General features: G+C 43.1%; 1 protein-coding gene across 1 annotated transcript in view; it reads right to left on the bottom strand.

Annotated features, from left to right (window-relative positions):
- Positions 1 to 24,069, bottom strand: part of LOC124721304 (facilitated trehalose transporter Tret1-2 homolog) — a 313,685-nt gene that overhangs the window by 170,981 nt on the left and 118,635 nt on the right. The window contains exon 2 of the mRNA XM_047246213.1: positions 2,426 to 2,570. Within this exon, the coding sequence (XP_047102169.1) occupies positions 2,426 to 2,570 (145 nt within the window). The remainder of the gene's footprint in view (positions 1 to 2,425; positions 2,571 to 24,069) is intronic.

The raw sequence follows: 24,069 nt of genomic DNA, 5'->3' as shown, positions 1-24,069 counted from the left end.
GTTTAGCCAACACTGATTGTTCTTTACAGAAGACTCAGACTACGGCGAAACGCTGGCGTAAAGCGTCGGCACACGGACCGTGCTGTCGAACGTTAACGTTGAGCGTGCCAAGTTCAACGCGCTGCTGAACGCTCAGGAACGATGCGACTTGTGCATACGGTATGTGGGCACCAACGTGGTATATGCGATTGCAACGCACTCCAGTGGCAGCTGAGGGATGTTTCTAGTTCGTAAATCACATTGTTTACTGAACGGGCGCGCGTAAAATTCCCACGTTAGCTCTATTAAAACGCACATTTCCTCCATTATCCACGAAAAGGGAAGTACCATGTCCAATCAATAAGGACACAGGCTTGTAAAAGTTCCATTACAAACATTGCGGTACAAATTTGGAATACTTCTCCGCATAAGATAAACATTATTTCATCATTCCCACATTTTAGTAAAACCCGGTCAGTCTTACTTGATCACTGTTCCTACCCAGTAGCAGAATCTTTGCAACATATGAATTACGAAGTGTAAAAGAGAAAGGAGCAAAATATCTTTATACAAGTAGCGCAAGCTGTGCTGTAGATTAAGCCAATCGAACAAAGTCATCCCTCAAAAAAAGTTGAACTTTTATTTACATAACATCAAATATTATAGTATATACTTATATTGAACTAATAATAAAGTATCAGAACCTAATAAAAACGCGAATGTTAGGAAGAAAAAAAAATAGGAAGTGGCAACTATCACCTCAACACACAATTCAGTAGCAGATACTGACGCTTTTTTTTTTAAATCTCATTTTGTTCGCTTTCGTTCGTTGTATCTGCTCGGGGCGGACGTCGCAAGATATCCGTTTCAGTTCGTAGTTGATCCATTAACTCTATCTTTTTATTACAGAGGGCAGCTAACTTTTTTTTGTTCGTTAGTGCTCATTATATTTGTTCGGGGCGGACGTTCAATGAATCTTGTTTGAGTTCATTGTTCATCCATGATCTCAGTTTTTTTATTACAGAGGGCAGCTAACCCTCTGACCGAACACGCTGAGCTACCGTGCCGGCACGTTAGTCATTACACTATACCAACAACACGCCGAGTGTTTCTAATCATAGTATGTTACCCATTGCTGAAAACCTTAATCGTAAATATGTTACTAATTGAAATTTAACTATAACAAATTGTGCCAAGAACAATACGATTTAGGTGAAATTTCACTGCGTCGCTGCCTTCAAATAGCCTACTCTTATAATACGCAAGTTACAATAATTCTTTTGCCACGAATATGATGTTTCTCATTATTTTATTGGAACGAATCAGGCAGGTAACAACGGGTTTTCTAGTGATTCTCAATTTGCTGGTGCTCAGAAACAGCATATATACATATAGGCATGAAATGAAATGCCAACATGGCGCCTCACAAGTCTGTACTGAAGGGGGACGGCCTATGTGTGTCGTAGGTGGCGTTGTGCCATCTCATTGGTCAACGCTCAGACGAACGCTCAGAGTATCTGACATGCCAGATATTGCTCTGCACGTTCGGAAACACTCCACGCTATGACGTCATAAACTCGGCACGCTCAACGCTCAACGTTCGAGTGCAAGGTCCGTGTGCCGACGGCTTTACGGTGTGGATGTGAATAAAGTCAGCCACCGCGCGAAGCACGACGGGAAAATCACTCGCCATCACCGCTGCAGGCAGACTGACCACTCAGCCACAGAGGCGGACTTTCTGTCAGCAGTGTGTCATAAGTGTTTGACCACAAAGTTTTGATACAACCTGTATTTCAGTAAACTTAATTGTTAGACCTTGTCCTTGTCTCTTATGAACAGCCCTACGATAGATTGAAACATAACTTACAAATATAGCTCTCGGGCTGCCAGCGTCTGGCGTTGAGCGAGGTGATGGCGTGGCAGAAATTGAGCAGATAGATAGGAGCCGACAGCGGCAAGGGGAGTCGTTGTCAGAATAGCGCGTGTGTGGCTGTCAGTGTCCTCATTATTCACTGTTGCGATTACTGAAAGTATCTATTCCAAGAAAATTTTGTTACTCTCCTATTTTTGTTACCGGTCTATCTAAGGAGGATTTAGTACCGTGTCGCCATTGTAGATATCCTTGTTATTACTGTTGTCATTGTTCCTCAAGCTATAGCTTTCGAACTTCAACTGAATGCATACATAAAACTGAACTCTGACTCAAAAAATACACTAAACTACCGGATACCAGTACACAGAAACGCCTTACCTCGTTCTATATTACTTCATAACCATGGGAATATTTTGCAGATTTCAAACATTAAAACATGTATTAAGTAACTAGACTGCTTTCAGAAACATTAGTAAAGAAATACATAATTAATAAATAAACTGAACAAACTGTTCATACATTACTAAAAATAATGAATTGTTTGACTTTATATGCTGTGGTATGGACAAATACCTGAGGTAACGCAGGCGCCGTTTCCACTTGTACTGTAGTTGGTTCATATACATTGTTGAGACTTTTCAGCTCTTGGCAGTTGACAACAACCGCCTGCACTTCCACTTTCTGTGGGTCGGAAATGCAGCAGCTACGTTCATCATGTCTGCAACCAGATAAAGAGAAAATGCTTGTGAATTTGATAGATAATACACAGCGTGTAAAATAGCCTTTATAACAAAAATAAAGTGCATGTTCAACGAAGGCTACATGTTCCCAAAAGTACACTAGAAAGATATATTTTCACACTATGTGCGTGAAGGCAAAATTTTAATGAAACTGTTGGGCAGCAATTCGGAATGTAATCACTCTCACGAATATTACATTGCTATGTGGCCCTTCCTTGTAATACACTGCGTGTTTCTTGAAACGAAGAAAGTATAAGCTGCTGTTATACATTCATATGTTTGCTCCAGAAACCACTGTACATTGTATAGGTAGGTACAGGGTGACAATTATTGAACTATATGAAATAAAATCGTCATAACTTCTGAATGGTTTGTGTTAGGAGGTTCAAACTGCACGGTTGGCCGCGGGGCATGATGGGAATTAGTATGCTCAAGCGCACGCGCCTTATTCTCGTCGGCCATTTCCACGTGAAAATGTCACGGTACAGTGTGTCTGAGCGTACTCCTCCTTCCTTTCTCAAGTACTGGTGTACTGTGCAGCTTTCCAGTCTTTAGGTACGGATCTTTCATCGAGCGAGGGGTTGTGTATGACTGCTAAGAATAAGTCTGTTGTATCAGTATACTCTTAAAGGAACCTAATTACTACTAGGGCTATCCGGAAGGTAAGTTCCGATCGGTCGCGAAATGGAAACCACTGTGAAAACCGGATGAAGCTTTGCATGGACGTGTTGGGCAATGTCTCTAATACGCCCGTCGATCGCGTCACGTGGCTCTTTTAAGGCGTTAGTGCACTGTGAGCGCGTAAATATGCCTAGAAAATAGTGTCTCCCACCAAGCACGAGGCCCCGGTGGGAAATTTACCCCGAAGCTATGCAGCCCACATCACATAACTGTCATGCGTATCTCCTTTCAAAACAATTCTCAGCCGCATTCTGCAGGGGCAATGAAGATGCTCCTGCAGCGTTTTCGCTGGGAAATGTATGATCACCCACAATACAGCCCGAATTGGCTCCCTCTGAGTTTCATCTTTCCTCACATGAATCGGTGGCTGTGAAGACAACATTCTGGCACGGACCTCGAGCTGTAGACCACTGTAGAGAATTGGCGGCAAGCACTGGCGGCTGCCTTCTATGACGAGAATATTGGAAAGTTGCTACAACGCTATTACGAATGTCGAAGTCGGAGCGTCAACTATGCAGATTAATTTGTAGAAGGTGTAGCTAACTGTTGCAAATAAAATATTTTTGCTTTTCACAGTGGTTTCCATTTTGTGCCCGATCGGAACTTACTTTCCGAACATCCCTTGTATATTGTATGGAGCGGAAGACTTTCCTTTGTTAAGTGACTTAAGCTACTTCGTTATACCTAGGGTATGTGCTTCTAACGTACTAGTCTTGTCAGCTGTTCTTGGTTCTAAATCTGGAGTATTTACTCCGTCTCTCGCTCTGTGTCTAATTACTGCTTATGAGCTATGAATGTTCGGGATCCCATTTTCATTTAGTTACAATATAGTTGACTTGTCATGCCGCATACGCTGTTGAACTTGATTCAACGCCAAATGAAAGGCGCTATTGCGCAGGCGACCTTGCGTGACAAACGGCTGTGGGAACTGTCGTGACTGGCTACGGCCACGCTGTTGGCCTCCGCCACTCACACGGTTTGCATGCCATGTATGTTAAACGAGAAAAAAAAAAATACTTTGCATCAACGATCCCACTACGATCTATATTATTGTCATTTCGAACACTCCCTACAATGGGGAGGTCGAAAAAACAACACTTCCAATGCTAGAGATATATTTAAAAAAACGAAAATTCTGTTGCTAAGGACCAAATAATTTCATCGGGTCGTTGAACCCTAACCACCCCTCCCTTTTCAGTTTCGCAGAATAAAGGTTGGAGTCCACAGCAGCGAGTAGACGTAAGACGGAGAAAACACGTATGTCAATCTACATCTACATCTATACTCCGCAAGCCACCTGACGGTGTGTGGCGGAGGGTACTCTGAGTGCCTCTATCGCCTCTCCCTTCTATTCCAGTCTCGTATTGTTCGTAGAAAGAAAGATTGTCGGTATGCCTCTGTGTGGGCTCTAATCTCTCTGATTTTATCCTCATGGTCTCTTCGCGAGATATATGCAGGAGGGAGCAATATACTGCTTGACTCCTCGGTGAAGGTATGTTCTCGAAACTTCAACAAAAGCCTGTACCGAGCTACTGAGCGTCTCTATTGCAGAGTCTTCCACTGGATTTTATCTATCAACTCCGTAACGCTTTCGCGATTACTAAATGATCCTGTAACGAAGCGCGCTGCTCTCCGTTGGATCTTCTCTATCTCCTCTATCAACCCTATCTGGTACAGATTCCACCCCGGTGAGCAGTATTCAAACAGTGGGCGAACACGTGTACTATAACCTACTTCCTTTGTTTTCGGACTGCATTCCCTTAGGATTCTTCCAATGAATCTCAGTCTGGCATCTGCTTTACCGACGATTAATTTATATGGTCATTCCATTTTAGATCACTCCTAATGCCTACTCCCAGATAATTTATGGAATTAACTGCTTCCAGTTGCTGACCTGCTATATTGTAGCTAAATGATAAAGGATCTTTCTTTCTATGTATTCGCAGCACATTGCACTTGTCTACATTGAGATTCAATTGCCATTCCCTGCACCATGCGTCAATTCGTTGCAGATCCTCCTGCATTTCAGCACAATTTTCCATTGTTACAACCTCTCGATATACTACAGCATCAACCGCAAAAAGCCTCGGTGAACTTCTGATGTTATCCACAAGGTCATTTATATACACTCCTGGAAATGGAAAAAAGAACACATTGACACCGGTGTGTCAGACCCACCATACTTGCTCCGGACACTGCGAGAGGGCTGTACAAGCAATGATCACACGCACGGCACAGCGGACACACCAGGAACCGCGGTGTTGGCCGTCGAATGGCGCTAGCTGCGCAGCATTTGTGCACCGCCGCCGTCAGTGTCAGCCAGTTTGCCGTGGCATACGGAGCTCCATCGCAGTCTTTAACACTGGTAGCATGCCGCGACAGCGTGGACGTGAACCGTATGTGCAGTTGACGGACTTTGAGCGAGGGCGTATAGTGGGCATGCGGGAGGCCGGGTGGACGTACCGCCGAATTGCTCAACACGTGGGGCGTGAGGTCTCCACAGTACATCGATGTTGTCGCCAGTGGTCGGCGGAAGGTGCACGTGCCCGTCGACCTGGGACCGGACCGCAGCGACGCACGGATGCACGCCAAGACCGTAGGATCCTACGCGGTGCCGTAGGGGACCGCACCGCCACTTCCCAGCAAATTAGGGACACTGTTGCTCCTGGGGTATCGGCGAGGACCATTCGCAACCGTCTCCATGAAGCTGGGCTACGGTCCCGCACACCGTTAGGCCGTCTTCCGCTCACGCCCCAACATCGTGCAGCCCGCCTCCAGTGGTGTCGCGACAGGCGTGAATGGAGGGACGAATGGAGACGTGTCGTCTTCAGCGATGAGAGTCGCTTCTGCCTTGGTGCCAATGATGGTCGTATGCGTGTTTGGCGCCGTGCAGGTGAGCGCCACAATCAGGACTGCATACGACCGAGGCACACAGGGCCAACACCCGGCATCATGGTGTGGGGAGCGATCTCCTACACTGGCCGTACACCACTGGTGATCGTCGAGGGGACACTGAATAGTGCACGGTACATCCAAACCGTCATCGAACCCATTGTTCTACCATTCCTAGACCGGCAAGGGAACTTGCTGTTCCAACAGGACAATGCACGTCCGCATGTATCCCGTGCCACCCAACGTGCTCTAGAAGGTGTAAGTCAACTACCCTGGCCAGCAAGATCTCCGGATCTGTCCCCCATTGAGCATGTTTGGGACTGGATGAAGCGTCGTCTCACGCGGCCTGCACGTCCAGCACGAACGCTGGTCCAACTGAGGCGCCAGGTGGAAATAGCATGGCAAGCCGTTCCACAGGACTACATCCAGCATCTCTACGATCGTCTCCATGGGAGAATAGCAGCCTGCATTGCTGCGAAAGGTGGATATACACTGTATTAGTGCCGACATTGTGCATGCTCTGTTGCCTGTGTCTATGTGCCTGTGGTTCTGTCAGTGTGATCATGTGATGTAACTGACCCCAGGAATGTGTCAATAAAGTTTCCCCTTCCTGGGACAATGAATTCACGGTGTTCTTATTTAAATTTCCAGGAGTGTATATTGTGAATAGCAACGGTCCTACGACACTCCCCTGCGGTACACCTGAAACCACTCTTACTTCGGAATACTTCTCTCCATTGAGAATGACATGCTGCGTTCTGTTATCTAGGAACTCTTCAATCCAATCACACAATTTGTCTGATAGTCCATACGCTCTTACTTTGTTCAATAAACGACTGTGGGGAACTGTATCTAACGCCTTGCGGAAGTCAAGAAACACGGCATCTACCTGGGAACCCGTGTCTATGGCTCTCCGAGTCTCGTGGGCGAATAGCGCAAGCTGGGTGTGACACGATCGTCTTTTTCGAAACCAATGCTGAATCCTACAGAGTAGGTTTCTAGTCTCCAGAAAAGGCATTATACTCGAACATAATACGTGTTCCAAAATTCTACAACTGATGAACATCCCTTCTTGAAAATGGGGATGACCTGTGCCCTTTTCCAATCTTTTGGAACGCTACGCTCTTCTAGAGACCTACGGTATACCGCTGCAAGAAGGGGGGGGGAGTTCCTTCGCGCACTCTGTGTAAAATCGAACTGGTATCCCATCAGGTCCAGCGGCCTTTCCTCTTTTGAGCGATTTTAATTCTTTTTCTATCCCTCTGTCATCTAGTTCGATATCTACCATTGTGTCATCTGTGCGAGAATCTAGAGAAGGAACTACAGTGCAATCTTACTCTGTGAAACAGCTTTGGAAAAAGACATTTAGTATTTCGGCCTTTAGTCTGTCATCTTCGGTCCAGTACCATTTTGGTCACAGAGTGTCTCGACGTTTTGACATAAGACCAAAATTTCTTAGGATTTTCTGCAAAGTCAGTACATGGAACTTTACTTTCGAATTAGTTGAACGCATAGCCCTCCTCACACTACATTTCGCTTCGTGTGATTTTTGTTTGGTTGCAAGGCTTTAGCTATGTTTATGTTTGCTGTGAAGTTACCTTTGCTTCCGTAGCAATTTTCTAACTCGGTTGTTGTACCACGGTGGCTCTTCCCATCTCTTGACATAAGACCAAAATTTCTTAGGATTTTCTGCCAAGTCAGTACATAGAACTTTACTTTCGAATTACTTGAACGCATAGCCCTCCTCACACTACATTTCGCTTCGTGTGATTTTTGTTTGGTTGCAAGGCTTTAGCTATGTTTATGTTTGCTGTGAAGTTACCTTTGCTTCCGTAGCAATTTTCTAACTCGGTTGTTGTACCACGGTGGCTCTTCCCATCTCTTACGATCTTGCTTGGCACATACACATCTAATGCATATTGTACGATGGTGTTGAACTTTGTCCACTGATCCTCAACACTATCTGTACTTGAGATAAAACTTTTGTGTTTGAAATATTGTAGGTGAGAGTGTTGTACCTGAAGGATAGTGTACCTACGAACACGTGATGTTTCCAGATCGGTGTTTCTACCTAGTTACTGATTTTAGAATCACACAACGTAATGCGCACCAGAAACCGCCATAAACAGTTACCAGCATTTTCTACTGTCCCTGTTCTGAGAAATGAGGTTGTGTTTAGTGCAGCGTTTGTAAATACTACGAGTTCTACATATTTAAGTGCTGTATAATATACTGAAGTTATTTGAGGATATTATTAATTCTTCAGTTACAGAGTTTTATAGTGAGTAAAATCTTGAATATTTTTTAAAACTACCGGCATAGCGTATGGACGATTAAGCCATATTCATCAGTCATGTACCACCTTTTACCTTGAAAAGGAATGTCTTCTACCACGGAAAACGTGATATTTGCAAATGAACTGAGTTTCATTAAAGTCTTAAAAAATTTTCCCCCTCATAAAAATGGAAATTTTTCTTAGTTGCCAGTAGTTCCTATTTCAAAATGTTTTTAAATTGTAAATGGTTTTTCATTATATTCATTCTTAATTAGATTTCATTTACTGATTATTAGCGTATAGTAGAGTAATAATGTAACGTATAGATTCTTAAATACAGTATTGACAAGATTTTCCTATAGTAACTTATTAAAATTTGAATATAATTTATATTCCTAGGTACATAACCATGTTGTACCTGTAACAGTTTTCCAGCTTCCTTTTTGAAGGATTTTTGCAATTTTAGAAAAAGACTGCTGTATACATAAAATGAATGCTATTATTGAAAATGGAATAAGAAAACACGCTGAAGAAAAGAAAATCGCTACAGCAAAAAATAATTACTGTAGAGTAATGAAATTTCGGGAATAAATTTATCTGTGTAACATATTTCAGTGATTAACACTGCAGGATCATAGTTTAATGTAAGCTCGAGATAGGCCATTGCAAATGTGAAATGCTGTTACGTTAATAACCGGTGTAGCCGCCAGACTGTTGCATGTAAACATTCAAACCTGCATTCATTGTGTAGTGCAGGTGCCGGAAGTCAGTTTGTGGGATGGAGTTCCATGCCTATTGCACTTCGATGGTCAGTGCAGGGACGGATAATGTTAGTTATGGATGAGGCTAGAGTTGTCATTCGATGATGTTCCATAACTGGTCGATTGGAGACAGATCTGATAATCGAACAGACTAATGCAACATATCGACACCCTATAGAGCATGTTGGGTTACAATGGTCGCACGTGGGCGAGCGTTGTCCGGTTGGAAAACACCCCATGGAATGCTGCTCATGAATGGCAGCACAGCAGGTCGAATTACCAGACCGACGTACACATTTGCAGTCGGGGTGTATGAGATAACCACGAGAGTGCTCTTTCTGCCGTACGAAATCTCACCGCAGACCATAACTCGAGGTGTATGTCCAGCGTGTCTAGCACGCAGACAGGTTGGTTGCAGTCCCTCAACCGGCTTTCTTCCAACCAACACACGGTCGTCACTGGCACCGAAGCAGAACCAGCTTCCATCAGGAAACACAACAGACCTCCGCCCTGCCCTCCAATGAGCTCTCGCTTGACACCACTGAAATTGCAAATGGTGGTACTTTGAGGTCAGTGGAATGCACGCTACAGGACGTCTGACGTAAAGTTCGTTGTGCCACTGTGGTGGCCACTGCTGCTCAAATTGCTGTTGCTGGCAGTACGATGCACCAGAACCATACGCCGAATACGATTGTCTTTCCTCTCGGTAGTGACACGTGTCCGTCTGGAGCAGGGTCTTCTTGCGAACATACAGTTCCGTGACCACTATTGCCAGCGCGGGATTAGCCGAGCGGTCTTAGGCGCTGCAGTCATGGACTGTGTGGCTGGTCCCGGCGGAGGTTCGAGTCCTCCCTCGGGCATGGGTGTGTGTGTTTGTCCTTAGCATAATTTAGGTTAAGTGGTGTGTAAGCTTAGGGACTGATGACCTTAGCAATTAAGTCTCATAAGATTTCACACACATTTGAACATTTTTGAACTGTTGCCAGCGGTCATGCACAGTGCCTAAATTCCTGCCAAGTCTTTCTGCAATATCGCAGAAGGAACATCCATCTTCTCGTAGCCCTGTTGCACGACCTCTTTCAAACTCAGTCAGGTGTTGATAATGGCGTCTTTGTCAGCTTAAAACATTCAGGACAGTTACAGTGTGTCTTTTAAGCAAACCTGATTTGCATCCCCGTATATGCGCTACTGGAGTCACTGTCATGCGACTGGCGCAAAAATTCAATAGACATCACCGGTCAGATGTAGAAACACGGCTATCAACTTTCGCTGATGTCGCAGAACTCCTCCTTGGTGTTGCTATTTTTTTTCCATCAGTGTATATTAAACTTCTATTACAGGCTTTCCTAGCAGGAGAAGTCTGTAAAGTGTTCCGAGGTGGAACACTCCTAATATTCAAAACATAATCGACCACAAGCATAGATACCGGAAACAAATGTTCACTGGACAGAATACTCGCCGCCCCCTTAAAAGAATTCATTCTTCACTTTGGTCGTCGGTAGTGTAGAACTTATACCAGGCGCTTATGTTAGCCTTCACAACGGACGTAAGTGTGTAAGTGCCAGTCAGTTATAGAGAAAAAGCGCATTAAGATGGGTCGACATAGAGACTTGACAGAATCGCAGAAAGGAACTATCATTCAGACGTGCCCACGAGAACACTGTGAATGAAGTTGCCTGATTTGTTGGTGTATCAGTGCGGACTGTACAACGTTTCTAGAACGAGTGGTCTACCACTGGCAGCCACGTAACACGGCGTAGGAGCAGTGCTCGTAAAAGATCCTAACCGACAAATACTGGATATGAGTGTCGGGTCTTTTCAGTGACAGTTTCAAACGCGACTGGAATTACTGTTGTCAGTGAATCTAGGTCCATCTTAATCGGCTTCCGAGCGTTCGTTGTGAAGGGAACTGCATTCGATACACATTTGGAGTCAGTACCTCACGAAAGGCCATTGCTCACAGCGACACACAAATATGCACGTCTTCAGTTCAAAATGGTTCAAATGGCTCTGAGCACTATGGGACTTAACTACTGTGGTCATCAGTCCCCTAGAACTTAGAACTACTTAAACCTAACTAACCTAACGACATCACACACATCCACGCCCGAGGCAGGACTCGAACCTGCGACCGTAGCAGTCGCGCGGTTCCGGACTGCGCGCCTAGAACCGCACACATCTTCAGTAAGACAGTCAGTATGGAAACTGGACAGTAGCTGACTGGAGCCGTGTAGTGTAGTTGACGGGTCGGGATTCTGCTGTTTTTCAGATGTTGCAAGGGGTCGACTGCACTGACAGTCCAATGAGGTAATAATGTCGTGTGACTAGGGCCTCCCGTCGGGTAGACCGTTCGCCGGGTGCAAGTCTTTCGATTTGACGCCACTTCGGCGACTTGCGCGTCTATGGGAATGAAATGATGATGGTCAGGACAACATAACACCCAGTCCCTCAGCGGAGAAAATCTACGACCCAGCCGGGAATCGAACCCGGGCCCTCAGGATCGACATTCTGTCGCGCTGACCACGCAGCTACCGGGGGCGGACGTCCAATGAGGTGTTCAGCCCGTAGTGTGTGGAGAGTGTAGATCAGGCCAGACGTGGTTCTGTTATGTTTTGGCGCTGGTTTTCTCACCACGATTTGCACCGAGACCATCATGTTACCATGAACATGAACCAGGATGTTTGTTTCAACAGGCTTGGTGACCAAGTATCTTGTACAATATTATGACGAGCATGGTGTTGGCATACCCGTCTTCCAAGAAGTAAACTGACAATATCCATGTGTACAGGCCGCTTGCGTACGTCAATGCTCAGACGATGAAACGCAGCAAACAACATTCCTAAAATTTGGCATCTAATAAAAAGATGGCTTGAACTGGATATGGCATACTGAACAAACTTGCAGCCTCTCCCTTGCGGAGTTGACGCTAGACGTTGTGTTACGCGGTATTAGCATGATGTCGCCTTTCAAAAAATGGCTCTGAGCACTACGGGACTTAACTTCTGAGGTCATCAGTCGCCTAGAACTTAGAACTACTTAAACCTAACTAACCTAAGGACATCACACACATCCATGCCCGAGGCAGGATTCGAACCTGCGACCGTAGCGGTCGTGCGGTTCCAGACTGTCGCGCCTAGAACCGCTCGACCACCCCGGCCGGCGATGTCACCTTTGGGTGGCTTTCTTTCTTCCGGTGTACTTAACGTAAATAATGCCATTGAAGCCTTAAATCTTGATAACATGATTGTTTCAGAGATATAATAAGTGTGGCAAAATAAATTATAGTTGTAAAAAGTCGTGTAAGTATCCTCAATACCTCTTACAACATCTATAGCAAAATAATAAACGGAAGACTAGGAAATATCTCGGATATAATTTTAACGGAGGAGCAAGCATGTTTCCGAAAGTGAAGATCATACATAGACGACGTTTTTGTACTGAAACAGATGATTCAAAAAACACGAGAATTTAATCTGGATACTCACCTAGCATTTATGGATTATGAAAAATGATATGACAGAATTCACAGAGACAAACTATTGGCAATAATCGAAAAAAGAGAAATCCCTAAACATATGATCCAAGTCACAAAAGGCCTATAAATGAACACTAGAATTACAAATGACCCGGTTACAGATATAACACCTGAGATACAAACAAATCAAGGTGTAAAATAATGGTTCAGCTTGTCATCAACATTATTCAATATCTATACAGATGACACGATCAGTGAATGAATAAAAAATAGAACACCATTAGGCATAAATGCTTGGAGGGTTACATAAACTAGTTACTTGCGGATGATCATGCTTTCGTACAAGATAGCGAAGATAAATCACAAATAGCATTACATAAGCTAAACGAGATAAGTGTAAGCTACAATCTGACTATATCCATAAATAAAACGAAAACAGCGGCCTTTTAGATATTCACTCAGTATGACCAAAATAGTCCTCAATAATAAACCGCTAGAACAAGTAGCCCATTTCAAGTATTTACGAAGTGTCATATCGTGTGATCAAGATACGGATGTACAGAAAAAAATTAACACTTACTAGCATATATGTGGGACAATAAGAAGAACAATTAAGGCTAAAACAAAAAAAGAGACACAACTGAAATGTCCTGGCAACTCCTACTTTCTTTGGGGCAGAAAGTTGGACACCGAGAAATAAAGATTTACGGCAACTAGAAACATCAGAAATGGAATTTCTAAGAAACTGTGAAAGGCTTCAAAAGGCAATCCAGTATAAAGGAAAATGGAGGGAACGTGTAATCCGTATGTCACCACACGGAATTCCTAAACTAGCAATTGATTATAAACCATGAGGCAAGAGAACTGGGAAGACAGAGGATGAGATGGTGAGACCGGAACTGGCCCTAGACCTAACCCTTGAGTGGCAGAAGAACAAGAAAATTGATTCTCTTCGGAGAACACAAAGAACTATTCGTGGCTGTAGTTCACATAGAAACTCAGTCTGCAAAGTTAGTCGTGTCAGGTAGGTTTCGTTTTTATGACTGTCCTTCGTTATAACGTTTCGTCGATATAAGTGGAGAAACATGGCTGAACATAATTTCACATAACTGAAGAATATCGAGTGTAATGAAACGTTCACAAAAAGTAATGCGTGACAAACACGTTTGCCAGCAAATTAACTGTCGTGCAAGGATTCAACTAAATGATCGCGAAAGATTTACAAATCTCCAGGCGTGTTGTTGTAAATGTCACACACTCTCTCCTAGCAAAGGACGCCTCTCGGCTAGAAAAAATGGCTATGAGCACTATGGAACTTAACATCTGTGGTCATCAGTCCCCTAGAACTTAGAACTACTTAAACCTACCTAACCTAAGGACATCACACACATTCATGCCCGAGGCAGGATTCGAACCTGCGACAGTAGCAGTCGCGCGGTTCCTGACTGAGCGCCTAGAGCCGCTAGACCACCGCGGCCGGCTCTCGGCTAGAACAGGAATTTGTTTTCAAACATTTGTATCCAGAGACATCTCACATATCTAACCACGCCTGCAACAGATCGTGATTGTGTTGCTCTTTGTTTGTACACAACACCGCTTGCAGTCTTTGAAGAGGCGGGAGATGTTGGAGATTGGGGGGGCAACACGCCTGCCAGTCGGTTACCTCAGCAAGTAGTTGACGCGTTTAGAATATGTGTGTTAGTATTGTCATACATATGCAGCAAAGATGAACAAAACCGTTAATGTTGGAAACGTATTAAATATGTTGCATCCAAGTTACTCGTAAGAAGGCGTTAGCCAACAGGAGACGTTGTAGGACAGTATGATCACACTTCCGCAATGTATTTTGTGGATCTGATTATTCAGTAACATGAATATTCATTTGACTGCTCAACTGAAGATACATTGGATAGGCTAGTCGATGAAGAAAACGTGTTTATGGACGACAACGCGATTAATAGTGTTCAAGATTGTGTGCTAGTGACAGTGGCGGAAAGAGTACTCCTCAAAGAGAAGCTGTCAGTTCTCGTGACAATGAACCTTCACTAGAAAAGAAATCCAGTACTGTTAGTATCTTAACCAGATTTTAGGAAGAACGTCTTGAACGTATTTATGGTGATTATCATACACCTCCACGTAAAGTTGCGACCTACAGTTCGTTATTGAAGACACATCCATCCATAAAAAGCAGATCGAACATCAAAGTAATATATGACTACGTGGAAAAAAAATGTAACGAACATCTATTTCAAGAAAACAAAGCAAACAAAGAACGGAAATTAAAACAACACATTGTATCCCAATCTGACATGGCAAGGAATGAAGGAAAATGATGCCATTACTGGTATCTGAAATTTTGAGCAATGCTAGTGACAGTGGGAACATAAAGCTTAAATGTTCTGCAGCTGTCATAGCACTTCTCAATGAAGAATACAGAATGTGCCTTAGACATATCACTTCTTTCATGACAGCTAGAGATGACCAAGATATTTGCCAGTTTCGGACTCGTTTTGTTGAAGGAGTAAGCCAGAAAACTGCAAGGTTCCAGATACGGCCACACTGTACTTGGAGCACTGTTCAACGTGGATTTAATTATGAACTGAACTAACTTCTGGTGCGACACTATATAAAAAAGGGAAAAAATCAGCAGTTGCCTTGGTTCACTCTGCACACATTACAACTCTTAGATATACTCGTACAATAGATGTTGGACTTCCAATGAGTGGACAGCTAGCGAAAAACTGTGTATTTGTGTTCAGGAAAAAATGTTTCCGCCCGAAAGTCAAAAGACAATCTTCCACCAAATATACATTTGGAGACTAGCACAAGCGAGAAAATGTCAAAAGACCATTTAAAATAATTTTTCGTGAAAGCTGTTAATGGCAACGTCGCAAATAACGAAAGGTTTGTACAACTTTGTGATTCCTGGGGTACTCACAAGGACACAACAATAGTAAATGATTCATTTGCGGGTAAAGGTACTGAATGCATGATCATTCCGCCATACACAACAAAACAGGTACAGGTTTTGGATGGATACGTCTTCCGTCAATATCAACTATATGCAAGAAGTATAACTGACTCTATAACGACTCTCCCCAGTGACTTCGCACTAACTTAGGAAACAGAATTTTCATAATGAAAACGCATTCAATTATTCATAACCAGCTGTCTGCTCCAGTGTATCAGCTTATGTTTAAACATTCCTGGTGAGCGGCTGGGTAGAATACTCCTGCTCATGTTGCTCAGTTCAAGAATGTGATTAAAGTGGCAATTGAAGGGCTTATTTTAATAGTGGTACAAGTCCATTTTTATTCATTCTGTGATATAGAGTCCTAAAGGTAAATGAGCTCTGAAAAATCTGCAGTTGAGATACCAGAAATATTCAAGTATATATACTTAATTATTTCTGGTATCTCAACTGCAGATTTTTCAGCGCTCATTTAACTTTACGACTCTGTATCTCAGAATGAACAAAAATGGACTTGTACCACTATTGAAATAAGCCCTTCATTTGATTTTGCAGCTCAAGAATGTGAATCAGAACTAACCAGGTAATGCTTTCGCCGAATGTCCCTACTGTAATTCTGCATATCGTTTCATCCATATTGCTGAGGAACCTCACATACATTTTTAAAGTCCGATAGTGGGCGCACTAAGAGGAACACAACCAAATGCCTTAACCATCCTGGTCATAGTGGTACGTAAGGCTTCTAAAATAATACAATTGGAACACCGGATTCCTGTTGGAGTTGATACTTGCCTTTTAAATGGGGATCGCGCACCAGCTAGGGAGTCCATAAATCTGCAAGTGGACGATTGTTCCCAATGTGTGTTTGTTTTCACGTGCGTCATGTATAATTTAATGTTTTCCCGATGCGCTGCTTATTATTAGTCATGCACCAAAGAGACACTTAATTTTGAATGTCTCGCTGTTTGTGAAATGGCTTGCCGTTGCGTGTTGTGGTTGTCTCGTGGCTTTAATTCACCACAGGGAGGAGCATGCATATGAGCTACAACGTTGTATAAGGGTTTTGAAAACGTAGAAAGCTACGTAGATGACTCCTATGATGAGCTTTGGTTAAATTTTATTCTCGCATACTCCTGTCCAAAAGAAAAAGGAAGATGCAGGTTTAACGTCCGACGTCACTGGAGGCGCGACACAAACTGGCATCGGGGAAAGATGTCTGCCGTGTTCACTCCGAAGGAACCATACTAACATCCCCTTCCAATCCTGTCTTTCTCTCTCTCTGTCTCCGTCTCTCTCTCTCTGTCTCTATCTCGATCCCTCTCTTGTTGTAATTCTATGGAATATACGTAGAAAACGGAGAAAGAAGTGCTCTTGCAAGAAAAATAATATACACTGCCTGATAAAGAAAGTGAAGCACCCAGAAGTAGAAGAAGTTTACTGCATGAGGAAGTATGTGATGTTACCTAAGTGATTGAGTCAGATTTATAAGAAACTTTACAGTATGAACCCACATATCACTATAACGTTGCTACTCCTCCGGCCCAGATACATGCACTAATTCTGTTGGGAAGCTGTCACAAAGCTGTTACATCTTCTCCAGTGGCAAGATGGCCCACAACTGCTGTACTGGTGCTTGATATCCTGGACACTGGCTCTACGATGGAGTTAACGTCCGAGCTCGTCCCACACATGTGCTATGGGAGTCCGATCTGGGTATCTTGCTGGCCAAGGGAGTACCTCAACGTCTCGCAGACAGTTCGTAGAGACACGTGCCACGTGTGAACGAGTACTGTCCTGACGAAAATTGAAACCACGATACTTTCACGTGAGAGCTAACATATGAGGACGTAGGACGTCCGTGATTTACCATTTTGCCGTGTGAGTTCCCTCAATCTACATCTACAGCTACATCTACACACATATCCGCAAGCCACTGTATGGTGCGTGGTGGAGGGTACACAGTACCACTGCTAGTCATTTCCTTTCCTGGTCCACTCGAAAACAGAGCAACAAGTGTCTATATGCCTACATACGAGCCCTAATCCCTCTGGTCTTATCTTCATGATCCATACGCGAAATCTACGTTGGTGGCAGTAGAATCGCTCTGCCGGTTCTCTAAATTTTCTATGCTCCTCGGAAGGAACGTATCCTTACCTCCAATGATTCCCACTGCAGTTCCCGAAGCATCTCCGTAGTATTTGGGTGTTGTTTGAACCTACCGGTAACAAACTGCAGCCCGCCTCTGAATTACTTCGATGTCTTCCTTTAGTCCCACCTAGTGCCGATCCCAAACATTCGAACAGTACTCAACAATGCGTCGCTCTAGTGTCCTAGTCTTCTTTACAGATCAGCCACCCTTTCCTAAAATTCTCCCAATAAACCGAAGTCGTTATTGGGCCTGACATTTGAAAAATGATGCTCAGTTTGAATTCTGAATCAAAAATGACTTGACTGAGAGAAAGACTCGAGTATTGTTCATGGAGAGGTTTTAGGCATCAAAAAAGACCGATATTATATTTATCTTGCAGCTAAAACACAGGAAAATTTCAAGAAGTTGGACTGTTTGAGGAACCTTAACATTCAATTTTTGATTAATCATCTTGTTTTTGAACCTGAAAATTTGACTGATGTCCGTGAGAAACAGAACACTTTCATGAAAACATCAAAGCGATGGGAAGACGGTATGAGTACCGCTGGAATATTAATATGATGAGAAAGTACTGCTGGTCACATCAGAGACGTACGACATGCACTTCATCGGAATATAAGCTAGATTATAAGTTTTAAGAAGAAAAGGGAGTGAATCTCAGTTACCCATTCATTGTGTTAATAAACCTAGGGAGCACTATTAGAGCATAAAAATATGCATTAATATGTAGGATGGCGAATGGACACGAATAATTAAGCCACCTTACAACAGCACTTCCATCTCGACTACATTTCATGAAATGGAGAAATTAAACAGTTCAACTTTCCCAGAAAACTTACATATCGACGAAATACTTAATAACTTATAAAAAAACTCGATGAAAGTCTCAGAAGCCAATGTGGGCGGAACAACAGGAGTACAGCCGACAGTCATCAACCAACAAGATGAATGAAAAAAAACAATGGGACAGCTATCACGAGCATGAGTGAGGAGCACAAATGAATCCCACCCCGCTCCTTCCAGGAATGAACTTCGCAAGAAACATAAGAAGTGCCCTTAATCACATCAGAAATGCACACGCTAGAACCAAAGAAACTCTACATTGGTTGGAAATGGCTTATGACTCCCAGTGCCAATGTGGAATCAAATAACAGTCACTAACGCACATCATATACGAATTCCCAACGAGAAATTTTGGAGTAACCATGAAGGATTTCATCGATGCTTTTTCCGTGACAGTCAGAAGTCCCTAGACACACAACTGTGATAGTAAGATTAAGTTACTCTGACGTTTGTAAATATCCGACCTGCTCTGTCTGATCTTTTCAGTATTCTATGATTTTACATCTATGTGTAGTTTACAGATTTGGAATGAACTGTGTTAATATCTGCTAGTAACAAAATTTGCTGATTTTTGTACATAATATTATATTAATTTTAATTGTATCGTATGATTCTGTAGATGCGCCATACGCTAAATAAATAAATAGATAAATAACGACTACTTCCCAGGTACACAAAAACGATCAGTATTCCACATGCCTCTTTTTCCAGTGATATTACGCATCTTGTTCCATTATTAAAACATCGATTAGCATTGAACATCGTCGTCGTTTAATGGTAGGTTAAGTACGTGATAAGTTATATATTTCTTATTGCAGCATGGAAACGGTTTCAACAGAAAACAGATGTGTAACTGCAGTGGGCAGTTCGTTGTTGTTGTTAGGCGGCTTGTTATTACTTCTACTCCTCCTTAATAGACCATTACAGTGCTGAGAGTAGCTTTACAAAAACAATGGTATTAACCACCTGTGGAGCTCATGGCTACGCAGTTTAGTTGTAAGGTAAACGCCAGAATTTCAAGTCCCCTCCTTAATATTCTCAACAGAGATTCCCCCCTGCTGAACTACCAACTGGCCTGAAAAGACTCAAATTCACAACTCGAACTGCAGGCTCTGGATAGAGAATGGAAAGCATATTTATAAAGTTGGGACATGAATTATTTGTATAGACCTATCTATTCATGTTCCATTTATGGGGTGGTATATTCTCTACATTTTTGCTGAATTTCATTACTATTTTGACGCATCACTCTTTAAGTTATCATCACACTTGTTATTTTTCTTAGTCTATTGAAACCACAGAATTTAAGTCCACGTACTTGCATTAATCACATATCTCACAATAAAATTATTATTTTTACTTGAGACCTGTGACTAGTTTCGTTGCTACTAACAAATGCACGCAGTTAGCTATTTCACTCATGAGCAAATGTAATTCTTAAAACGCGTTTTCATGCAGCGATGCTACTGTCAGACACTTCTCGCTCTCTTGGATGTTGTACAGTTCCCCAGCATCTTACCAATGTCGTTTATACCGTTCTGGGCCGGTTGCAGTATCTGTCGACAGAGTGACACTTCTGGAGAGAATGAGGGAAAAGAAACCGTAATACATGCACATACTCAAAAATAAACCTGTACAAAGTTTGTGCATAACACATATACACATTCAAGAACTGAAGTGTCGTCTTCTTACAAGTATCTTGACTTCCGGAAGGCGTTCGATACAGTTCCGCACTGTCGCCTGATAAACAAAGTAAGAGCCTAAGGAATATCAGACCAGCTGTGTGGCTGGATTGAAGAGTTTTTAGCAAACAGAACACAGCATGTTGTTCTCAATGGAGAGACGTCTACAGACGTTAAAGTAACCTCTGGCGTGCCACAGGGGAGTGTTATGGGACCATTGCTTTTCACAATATATATAAATGACCTAGTAGATAGTGACGGAAGTTCCATGCGGCTTTTCGCGGATGATGCTGAAGTATACAGAGAAGTTGCAGCATTAGAAAATTGCAGCGAAATACAGGAAGATCTGCAGCGGATAGGTACTTGGTGCAGGGAGTGGCAACTGACCCTTAACATAGACAAATGTAATGTACTGCGAATACATAGAAAGAAGGATCCTTTATTGTATGATTATATGATAGCGGAACAAACACTGGTAGCAGTTACTTCTGTAAAATATCTGGAAGTATGCGTGCGGAACTATTTGAAGTGGAATGATCATATAAAATTAATTGTTGGTAAGGCGGGTGCCAGGTTGAGATTCATTGGGAGAGTCCTTAGAAAATGTAGTCCATCAACAAAGGAGGTGGCTTACAAAACACTCGTTCGACCTATACTTGAGTATTGCTCATCAATGTGGGATCCGTACCAGGTCGGGTTGACAGAGGAGATAGAGAAGATCCAAAGAAGAGCGGCGCGTTTCGTCACAGCGTTATTTGGTAAGCGTGATAGCGTTACGGAGATGTTTAGCAAACTCAAGTGGCAGACTCTGCAAGAGAGGCGCTCTACATCGCGGTGTAGCTTGCTGTCCAGGTTTCGAGAGGGTGCGTTTTTGGATGAGGTATCGAATATATTGCTTCCCCCTACTTATACCTCCCGAGGAGATCACGAATGTAAAATTAGAGAGATTTGAGCGCGCACAGAGGCTTTCCGGCAGTCGAGCCGGCCGGTGTGGCCGAGCGGTACTCGGCGCTTCAGTCTGGAACCGCGCGACCGCTTCGGTCGCAGGTTCGAATCCTGCCTCGGGCATGGATGTGTGTCATGTTCTTAGGTTAGATAGGTTTAAGTAGTTCTAAGTTCTAGGGGACTGATGACCTCAGATGTTAAGTCCCATAGTGCTCAGAGCCATTTGAACCATATTTTCCGGCAGTCGTTCTTCCCGCGAACCATACGCGACTGGAACAGGAAAGGGAGGTAATGACAGTGGCACGTAAAGTGCCGTCCGCCACACACCGTTGGGTGGCTTGCGGAGTATAAATGTAGATGTAGATGTATCTACGCTTTACATTTCTTTGCTCAGTAGACTAGGGAATTACGGTGCCATGTGTAGGCTGCTATTAAGACCACAATACATACGGCTGCGTTTGGAGTACTGAGTGACCGGGAAATATTGAATGGTGATGAATGGCGTCGCACTGTGTTAAGTGATGAATGGTAGTTCTGTACTACCCAAGATGATCAACGTCTGTGCGAATGGCGGCGACCTGGGGAGAGGTCAAATTCTTCAAATGTTTTGGGGAGGCAGAGCGGGCTTACTCCTGGCTTCAAGGTGATGGGAGCCATCGTGTATGACTTCCGGTCTTGGCAGGTAGTGGTTGCCCTATGTAAAATAGCTAAGTGCGCCTAACGCTTCTATCCAGTCACTCGTTGACCGCTACGGTGTGGCAGTAGAAGATAAATAAAGCCGAAGTTTTAAATTTCGCATTTAAGAAATCGTTCACGCAGGAGAATCGCACAATATACCATCGATTGACCATCGCCTTCTGAACTAATCAACTCTATACGCTGTTTCTAAAGCGCAATGCAGTGTGACATTCATAAGCATAAGACATCCTTACTTTTATTTAGATAGAAATCTGCCAAGTCATGTCGTCAACCATTGGCGGGGTGGCGTAGTGGTTAAAAGACTAGAGCGGAATCGAAATCCTCACTCGGCCGCATGGTTCGGTTTTCCGCGATTGCCATTAAGCGAGGCCATGGCGTAGTTAAGCCATGGCTAGTGCTCCTTCTCTGATGATATCGACGTTGACGGGACTTTAACCTTATTTCCTGCGCCCTTCCCTCCATTAACTAGGCGTTAGTTCTGAATCTGCGAGCGGAGTCCATGTTCACAGTCTTCAATGAAGCACGGTATCAATTTCACGAGACTGCTGTAGACACCTATGTTTAAAAGTGAAACTGTTTTTAATTAAATTGGCGTAAATTCATTATTTGCACTACTGGCCACTAAGATTGCAACACCGTGAAAATGACATGCTACAAACGTCAAATTAATGTGAAACTTACTGTTCCTTATATTGCCTCTGCTACGTGCAATATCTGACTGTCTCCTGAATCAAAGATACGTAAATTCGATGATATATCATAAAATACGTATCAGTCATATGAAATTTTATGTGACACTGCAAGGGTCACTTTGAAAGTTATCAATAGCGGGGGTTGGTATAAGATGTGAAATGATCAACACTTCTTTTATAATTACCTCTTGTGAGTATTAAATTCATTCAGACAGAACTAACAATACTACTTTAAGTTAAACACGCTACGTTAGTAGGCTACTGAAGCCGAAGCATACTTAAGTGGCAGACATCCAAAAAGTTTCATCCTTCAGTTGCTCTACATTTTCATATTCCACTACAGTTAACACTTGTTTTGCTTAGTGTCTCCTATGGTCCATAGTTGAATCCGCCCGTTCCAATAAAGAGTCAGCAAATATGCCTTAAAACCGTTAAAAGCTGTTATACTACTAATAATAATTTTTATTATTTTCGTATAATTTCGATTTTAAATTATCACCAGTTTGTCAAATACTATCAATATACCATGGCAGGATGGTTCGTTCATATCAAAAGTACAAAAATACAGGTAAAATGCAGGCGCTCAGTGTATCAAGCATCATCATTTTACAACATAGTTCAGTTTGTTGACATCAGATGACAAGCTATGGGGCAAAAGTGGCTCTGGATAAAAGTCGGGTAGTCAGATAAACGTTAAGAAGGGATATTTACACTAGAGTGCGCAAAAATTGCGGAAGCGTGAAACTGACTTGGAATTCAGAGACAGTCTAAGTAACATGTGAGATGTAAATAATTATAGTACCACAACGATAGTGGCTGCACGGACAAAGGATCGTTCGTAGAATGAGCGACTTCTTCACGACATTTGAAGTAAATAGCTGGCCTGGTGAATGGCGTTTGTAAGGTCGGAAAATTGAGCGCAATGGAGTGCTACTGCAGTTACACGTTTGTGGAAGCATCGAGTAGAGGACAGCCAGACAAGTTACGGACTCGGCAATCGACCGCGCAATGTTTAGTCAACGTGTTATGCAAGATACCTTGGCAATGCTGGAACGTTTAGCTACGCATCAAGCAGTCGGGCCTGGTGATCTAGTCGTAAAGCGCGTGCATGGAAAGCGAAAGAACGAGTGATCGAATCCTGATCGGAAGTCGACTTGCCGCGCCGGAACTGGCGGTGGGGACGTTAACCCTTTCCACTCCGTAATGCAGAGACAACGCGTCTCCGTGCCCTCTTAATTAAATCGAGCGCGCCACAGTGAATTACGTGAGTCTCTTTGCGGAAAAAAATGAGGCCACTGACCAACAATCAGAGTATATAATAAAACAAAAGTGCGCTTTCATTTAAATGTAGTTACATAAGCATCGCAAAACAAAACTTTTCATTGTTGATATTTTTTGAAACTCTTCAGGGA

Source organism: Schistocerca piceifrons, chromosome X (genome assembly GCF_021461385.2).
Source record: "Schistocerca piceifrons isolate TAMUIC-IGC-003096 chromosome X, iqSchPice1.1, whole genome shotgun sequence".
Classification (NCBI taxonomy): domain Eukaryota; kingdom Metazoa; phylum Arthropoda; class Insecta; order Orthoptera; family Acrididae; genus Schistocerca; species Schistocerca piceifrons.
The sequence above is the reverse complement of the archived record's forward strand: the minus strand, read 5'-3'. Positions and strand labels throughout refer to the sequence as shown.